At 52.5% G+C, this 8,373-nt stretch overlaps 1 protein-coding gene across 1 annotated transcript in view; it reads right to left on the bottom strand.

The window, feature by feature from the left end:
- Positions 1–4,419: 4,419 nt before the first annotated feature.
- Positions 4,420–8,373, bottom strand: part of FBXW8 (F-box and WD repeat domain containing 8) — a 144,371-nt gene continuing 140,417 nt past the window's right edge. The window contains exons 9-11 of the mRNA XM_006890494.1: positions 6,445–6,618; positions 4,842–4,952; positions 4,420–4,570 (exon numbers count right to left, since the gene is read on the bottom strand). Of these exons, the coding sequence (XP_006890556.1) occupies positions 4,420–4,570; positions 4,842–4,952; positions 6,445–6,618 (436 nt within the window). The remainder of the gene's footprint in view (positions 4,571–4,841; positions 4,953–6,444; positions 6,619–8,373) is intronic.

Below are 8,373 nucleotides of genomic sequence, written 5' to 3'. Positions count from 1 at the left end.
AGCCACCCTGGCACGCAGTACTTTAGTGGCAGCACGCTCAACTTGGGGTCCACAAGTGAGCCTCTGACGCCTCTCCTGGGCCGCACGATGAGGGTCATCCGGCACGTCTGACATTTGCACAGTGCGTTGCCCGAGGTGAAGCCCTGGTTCCCTCAAGGGGTGTGAGATGTTAAGAGAGGAGCCTGTGAACCTGTTTGTACTGTGGGGTGCTCCTCCAGCCTGGCCCGGCCACCACAGGATCCCGGGTTTTCTGGCACTTTCCAAGTTTGCATTTATTTTGTTGGTAGTTAGTTCACCAATGTAAAAACATTTTTCTGAATAGCATCCCATTGGGCCCAGGGTTCCAGCTGAGAAATGTGGTCACCATGGGGAAAGGTGAAGCCTGTCCACTCACTGAGACACAGAGGGCAGAGCCTGGTGGCCGTGGTGGTGTGGCTCCTGGCCTCCCTCGACGGCTAATTAGATTTGTCCCGTGAGGCGAGTCTACTACCTTGGTCACAAGAAAGTGAATTGTTCAATGACACCCCAAGGGGGCTGTCTCTGTAATGGGGGTGCTCAACCCCACACAGACGTGACTCTGGGTGTCCTGGGCCACCTGCCATGTCCCGTGTGACGGGGTCGTGTTTGTGTGTTCCGGTGGTTGAAGGAGTCATGGACTCGCCACCCAGCAGTCAGGAGGACTAGGCCAGGGCAGCTCACAGCAACGAAGTGTTTGCTCTGAAAATTGTTCTAGACCCAGCAGGGGACAAATGTAACAAGTGCAACTGCTCCTATCAGAAATGGCACTGCTGATTAAGAGGAAATGGGCAGAAATAACTGGAGACAAATATTTGAAGGAAGCTGATAACTTAGTCCTCGAGGGCCCAGGCCATGGGTGGTGCCAGCCAGGCGCTGGCTCCCCACTGTCCCCTCCTCCGTATTCCCTCGCCCGCTCCAGAAAGTGGCCCTCTACAGCCCAGAAGTGGGCTTTTGGATGTTAAGAATCTGGTGGTTTGACGCAAACCTGTAATTGGGGGTGTTTCAACAGAGGGCTGCGTAATGGAAATCTGATATGTTTGGGGAGCACACGCTCTGCGCCGTCAGCCATGAATTATGGATAAGGGGAACAGGGTACGATTACAACAGCCTCCAGCTCTGGCCAGGCACCCTCTTAGGGAATGAATTATTACTCGACTTAAACAATTCCGTGACTCTTTGTTGCGAGGGCTGGAGTCGTCTGTGTGCACTTTACTAACGGGGATCTGATGGTTGGCCCTGAGCCCTGAACCTGTCCCCACCTGCCTGCATGCAGTTGACGAGGTCGAAGCCGACTCCCCCATGCAGGGAAGGGAGCAGTGTGACATTATGGGGCTGAAAGGAGTTAAAAATACAAGTTGCCTTGGTGAGGGCCCTGCAGACACCTGCCTGGCGGGCTGTCCGCCCACACGGTGACCTTGGGCGTCCACGGGGATGGGCCAGCTTCTCTGCTGCATGTTTGCAGAGCTGCGCCTCTAAACGCTTCTAGAATCTGGACAAGCTGGGCCTGGTGGGGGCAGCTCTGCCCCTGCGCTCTGCCGATCTGGCAGCGAGGACCTAGCTCAGGGCTATAAAGACAACACAGGCTCCACCAGGCGCATGTGTTCCCCTTTTCCTGGGAAAGGTGGCCCCGATGCCCAGCAGGCAGGTGCCCGCTGCTGGAAGCCCACTCTTACAGGGGCCAGGCGTGCGCAGCGCCCACATGGCACCCACCGCAGTCCGGCATGAGCCGCTGTGCCAGCCTGCACAGGAGGCAGGCCCTGTCCAGAATCGCTGCAGGCCCGTGGTGGCAGCCAGGTAACCATCTGGCCTGGCCAGCACCGTCAGGCTCCACCGCAGCTGCTGCTCAGGGAGGGGACAGCCTCGCCAAGCACACTGTCACCATCTCCCCACAATAGCGGGCCACCGGGCGGGTTCGTCCAGAGAAGGCCGAGCCGTGAGCAGGGAAAAGCCGCTTCTCCACAGCCCAGGTCTGTGATTCCACGTGAAAAATGGGAACATCATCCACTGGACTCGGGGCCATCTGTGGTTAGGATGTCCTTGAGTGGCAGTTACGTGTGTGGTTCAGGGACGCCTCAGGCCCCACCTCCCCCGCGGGCACTCAGGGGTTGCCATGGGCTGGAGATGACACAAGGTCATCTGGCAGTTAGCCCTCCTGGGCGTCGAGGTAGGCCTTCCACCTGGGGCCTGTCCACTTTATCAGAAAGGACCAAACTTCTAGTCTTGGTTTTTCCTTTGAGCGGCTAAAATCTAAGAAGTAAGCTGAGAAGGGAGTGTCCTCCTAAGAATCTCTTTAATGTTGTTTATTCTCTGGGCAATTGCCTCAAGTCAGGCAGCTTGTGGCTTGAAAAACACAATTTGGTGTGAGAATGGGATTCTCACAGGACTAGTAGCTCCCTTTGAGACAGTCATGTCACAGACGATTCTCTTGCCCAGAAAAAGACCCAAGTGCAATTTCAAATAATTTTGCATACTCGGGGACTGTGGCGGAGGGACCTAGACAAATGATTCACCTCTGGAGGGTCACCATGTCCTGGGCGAGACTGACTTTGGCAGAGGGGGCAGGGGCTCAGCGTAGTGTTGGGAGCAGACCAAACACGCAATAAAAGGCAGAGCTTTAATACAAGGACAAGTATGGATATGTTATAAAGTAGAATGCAGAAAGACACAATGGTAGGAGGTTAGGACCCGAGCTGTGGGATCTGCCAGTGGCTTCCCTGCAGAACGACTTCTCTGAGTCCGTTCTGTCTTTGAGAGATGGCGGGTTGAAGAGTTTGGGAAGCAGAAGAGCTTAAGCTGACAGCAGAGCTGCTAAAATCCAGACACAGCTTGTGAAGGCGACCCTCAGAACCATCAGCGGCGATAAAGGTGAGGGGCCCGCGGGGGCTGGGTTGGCTACGGGCCATTCTTCAGTGCCTAAGTGAATGTTGGGGACAAGGGGACGTTTGTCCTCCCTGGGTGAACGGCGGCAGACGGAAGGCAGGCACGGTGCCGCTTCTGGTTCAGGCCCAGTCAATTGTCCTTGGAACCCAGGTAAGTTTTCTTGAATGAGTGCGGTTCTGAACAGCCAGGCACAGGCTGTGCTGGTAACACTGTGACCTGGGGCCATTTGTTAATTGTAGGTAACAAGCAGTGTTGGTTAATTTTGGTAAAAGCATCTGGGGCCTGTTTTCTTTTCAATCCTTAAACTGCTGCCAGGATATGTGAACCTGGACAGCTTGTGGCTGCTCTTTGAAAAGGAGAAAAATGTGTTGGCCTGTGGTTCAGGTGTGGGCTGCATCAGGGCTGATTACAGCCTTGTAAAGTGAGGTCATGGGAGACCAGGCCACCACACAGGGGGCCAGGGAGTAAGAGATGGGCTTTGCTTTCTGAAGTCTAGCTCTCTGTTTGAGGGGACTCAGGCCCCACCAAGAGTAAGTCTGAAATAAATGACGGCCTGTGAGGGGTAGCACGCCCTGCCCAGCAAGCTCTCCCGGGTTAGGGTGAGCGCTGAGGCCCCTGCTGCATACCTGGGTGTATTCTATCACCTCTTCTCTGTCTCGCCTAAAAACTGCTGTGGAATCTGGAGGGAGGAATGTTCCATCTATTGGATTTGCCTCATTAACGTGTGGTGTTGGCCTCGGTATTCGCTGCTTTCCAAGGGCCAGCTCAGGTCGTTGGAGTCTGTCAAATCACAGCTCCTCGGGGCTGCGCCCAGTGTCGGGAATTATTAGGTGTGTGTTTCCTCGTACACTTTCTCCATTTCTGACTGGACAGACAAGTGGATCTTTCTGGGTAGACTCTGACTTTAGTTTTGTGGCCTTCATGCCTGGCCTACAAAATACCTATATGTTATAGGCTGTTTGTTAGACAAGCCCTCCGTCATTACTGATGTATAGTTTTTGTTTCTGTTTTGGTATTTGGACAGCTTACGAGGTTGGCTTATGAGCAGTATGACGGCTTGTGCACGTTGTATTCTGGAAATGAATGTCTTTATCTAGGCAGTGGAGTCACCGTCCAAGGGGAGGATGGGACTCAGATACACACTAAATATCCAGTGACTACTCTGGGTCATAACTTACAGACGCAAGAGCCATTGATGACACAATGGTAAAGGCTGTAGATAATCAATATTCCTATCAGGGTGGACTTACAGAAGACCTTCCCCACAGTGAAGAGCAGAGTTCAGGGAGGTGCTGGGGCTTTGCAGCTGGGGGCGGGGCGCATACTTCTAAAGGTCATATGTGGATATACCACACAGGTCAGGGGTGTCCCCCTTTGGAGAGCTGGGAGAGAAAGGAGTCAGGAAAGAGGGTGCGCCGAGAAGGAAGTGCACACGATGGTACCCCATTTTCTCGGTGGCATACAGCTCCCGGTGCGTTGATCCCAACACCAAGTCTCCTTTTCTCCCTGCTCCTGCCGTGTTCACTCCCGGGCACTATCGTAGGGGAAGCTGAGTGCGTGGTCATAGCTGTAGCCCGTCATGGTGCTGTAAGGTGAACGGCAGATGGGCAGGGCGCTCTGGAAGGCCAGCTGGTCCACTGCGAACTCGTAGGCGTGGATCAGCCCCCGGTGCCTGCAGAGGGACAGGGTTCAGGACAGTGACCACCTCTGATCCCCAAGCTGGGTACGTGTGAGGACTGTGCTTTAGCCCCTTCAGCACCACCGTGGGAGCAGAGCATCAAGCAAGCACTGCCCTGGCACGAGCCAGTGCCACCCACCATGTGGACATCTAAAACAACCTCCTCTGGAAGGAGCCACAGGCCGAGGACATGTCCTGGTGGGACAGTGTGGCATGGACTTAAAATCACACGCTCATGTTTAGCCCACTCTGCCCCACGGCTGACCTCCTGTGTGTGGTGAAGGCGTCCAGGTCGGCGTTGCGCACCACCCGTTCATAGGGCACGTTGGCTGTGATGAGGCTGTGGCTGTTGAAGGCGATGTGGCGAACGGGATGCCTGCAACACAAAGGTGAGGCCCCCCCGACATGGAGCACATCCTCAGGGAACACAAGCGTCCTCTCAGGTCCCATGGCCACCTGTCACTGTGCCCAGCACTATGATTCGGCCCCTCTGCAGAGGGAGGGGAGTGTTTCGTGGCATCTGTAAAGGGAGAGGCTTCAATAACCGAACTCTTGGAGGTGGAAACACTCTGTCTTTCAGAAGATGGAGCTGAGCGCCAAGGTCCAGACATGGAGACCCCAAACTGCTTGTGGAGTTGGCCAAGGAGGGCCCCACTCCAGGGATGCTGAAAAGATGGGAGGACAGTGAGGCAGAAAACTGAAGTGGGCTGGAGGTAAGTGCAGCTTCGTTTCTGGGGGATATGCATAGATAAAGCAGTGAAACGCAGATGCTCTTGAAACAAGTGCTAGAGTTTTCATTGCCTTTTGGCGCCACCTGGTGGCAACTCCTTGCATCAGCACAAAATCTTCAAAGGGCAAATCCATTTGTTCGCTGTGAGGAAGGGACAGGCTGGGCAGTGGACACCCGCCAGTCGGGAAGAACTATAACGCTGCCCTCTACTGAAGAAACCAATTTTTGTGCCTCTAGGTGAGTTTGCGTAGGAGACTGTGGCCAAGGGAAGATCGTTCCACCCTGGGCTAGCTGCCTGAATAGATAAGAGCAGATGCAAATATTTAACCTACACGAGTTCTCAGAGAACTGTCTCTAACTGGGCATTTTAGGATCTGTAGGTCCACGGAATGCTGCGTGTAGCCTTTATTCTAGTAAGAAAAGTCTTGAAGCCTTTTTTTTCAAGGCGTAAAAAGCTGTGCAAATCACGATTCTGTTTTAAGGAGGGCAGCAGGGGGCTCAAGCGTGTCAGAGACTGAGGATTCAGATCTGTTGTTCACATGGTCACTAGGGGTTACACTCGACTGGGCAGTACCCACCAGCAGGGTGGCTACAGGGAGGGGTGGTCTGTAACCCAGGCACTGCCAGTGTCCCCGTGCGGGGGATGCCATCTACTTTACTAAGGTGCCTGGGACTCACAGCAGCAGCCCTGTCCTCACTCTGACACACCAGACCCCATCCATCGTCTTAGCCTTTTAAAAATTATGGTTAAAATCACCCATAGTGAAGGCTGTACATACTGAGTTCTAATGTGCCTTTGCGAAGTCACAGGGTTGGGAGGGTTAGGGTTAGGGTTAACCCTAACCCTAACCCTGCACCTACCTCTGCCTGAACCTCAGTCACAACATGGCCACCAGCTGGCTTCCTACATTTTTAGTTAGTCTCTACTTTTCTAAAATGGACAAATCCTAAAATAACCATAACAGTGGTTGTGAAAAGTCCTGTTCTTAGAGAAAGCTAGACCCGCCCCATCACTGGGGGTGGGTACTGGCGATGTCAATTGCAAGACAAGGGACTGTGTGTCTCTGAGCTGCTGGCCACTCCCGAGCCTCCTCTCTTTGTGTGAGAAGGGAGGTGCCCAGCACACAGCAGACCTTACCTGGAGTGGACCTCCCACAGCTTCTGGCTCATGCGGTAATCCCACACAGTCACGAGGCCCTCCTCGCCTCCACTGACGATCTTCCAGTCGTCCATCTGGACGGAAGACACGCCGAGCTGGTGGGCGGCGAGCGACAGGGCGATTTTATCGGTGCGCAGGTCGTGGATCCTCACCCTGGGGGGAAACAGGAGGAGCAGACATCCTGAGATCTCCCTAGTTCAGAGTGCTCAGGGTCGTTGAAAAGCACTGGAAGAGAGGACACTGCTGTGCTGACGCTCCCTTTCTCCCTCACAGGGAAGACAAGCTGGCCCGACGAAGCGGCTGACTGGCATCGTGACACCACACGAGAGGCGCCTGAGAGCGCGGATGTTTCCTGCCCAACCGTCATTTAAGGTGCTAGTGAAGAATATGAAATCAGGGATGGCCAGAGCGTTCCTCCAGAGAGGACGCTTCGTCTCACATGCTGTGGGGCTGCTGTCAGAAGCGGCCAGTCCCTGCAGACAGACATCACGACTTGTGAAGACCACGTCCGACCACCATTACATTCTATTCATAGCAGGAGGTAAATCAGCTTTAATTAAAACCCTTACCTGGGAGGAAACAGAACATTTTGGGATCTGCATCACCAACTTGGTGAAATCTAGGGAAGGATGTCCCTAGAATAGTGGACACTTAACCTAAAGCCTTGACTTAATCGGCAATAATGTGAATTTCTTTCAAAATAACTTGTATACAAGTATATCCTGTTTCTCCCCAGTCCATATAGAAACATCGGGGAGGAGAGAATGTGGGTCCTAGTCCAACGTTAGGAACTTGGTGGTCAGGCCACCCACAGGGCCCTGAACTATCCTGCACATCAAAAACACTAACATACTTGATTCTGAAATAAGGCTTAAGACCTAGAATTTGGCAAAATCTTAAGTACAGGTTAACTTTCTAGGTTCTCAGCAACAGGTCAGAGAAGGGTGGGCCAGCCGCAGTCCTGAAAAAGCCCTATCGTTAAGTAGGCAGCTGGAGAACAGAGATGATCTAACACACTAGAACAGAACACAACACCTGGCCCCTGGTTGTACGGACACACACAAGTTCATCTAGGAATTATTTAAAAGGTACCATGTACCACCAAGTAAGCTCCATGTGGATATCCTGCAACATGTTGAAGGCTAAAGATCAAGGTGAAAGTAGTTACCAACCCCCTAAGAGTCAAAGGTGAGAGCCAACCTAATGACAGGAGCGTTTTAAGCAGAACTGAAAGCTCAGTATCTGCTACACAAAAATGACAAGGAGAGAGGCTACAATTTTCTTAGGTCCTAGCGAGTCATCTGTGACTCACAGCGACTGTCAGCATTGGCTCTCACCCTGCTCTTTCCTCATCACCTGACACACAAGCCCCCTGCTACAGTCATTCTAGCTCACAGAGGGTTTTTCTCTTTCATGCTGCCCCTCCACCTTTCCAAGCATGATGTCTCTAAGGATTTGCCCCCCCCTCCATACAACACGCTTAAAGGTATAGCGTCACCATCTTTGCCTCCAAAGAATAGCTTCATTGCACTCTCTCCTAACACCACAATTCAAAAACAAATGATTCTTTTGTCATCCTTAGTCACTGTCCAACTTTCAGATACACAGCAAGCTACAAATTTAGAATCAGAAAAGCCTTCGCAGTATTAGATTAAGCTTAATAATATACAATGACAAACGTACTGTTTTAGTAAAGGTTTAGGAAAATGGGTCAGGAAAACAAAGCAAAATTACAATGGCCTAACCACTTCTCTCAATTCCATTTCCCTGAGTAATTTAAATCACTAAATTTGGAAGCCTGAGTGAACTCTTCCAGCACAGGGAACGAGGACAGGAGCTCTCCTCTCCGTCAGTGCTAAAGCCGCCTCATGGCTCAGGACCAGCGCTACTGTTCTGTTGAACAGACTC

Source organism: Elephantulus edwardii, unplaced genomic scaffold, assembly GCF_000299155.1.
Source record: "Elephantulus edwardii isolate Elephantulus edwardi_28Jun2011 unplaced genomic scaffold, EleEdw1.0 scaffold00089, whole genome shotgun sequence".
Taxonomy (NCBI): Eukaryota; Metazoa; Chordata; class Mammalia; order Macroscelidea; family Macroscelididae; genus Elephantulus; species Elephantulus edwardii.
The sequence above is the reverse complement of the archived record's forward strand: the minus strand, read 5'-3'. Positions and strand labels throughout refer to the sequence as shown.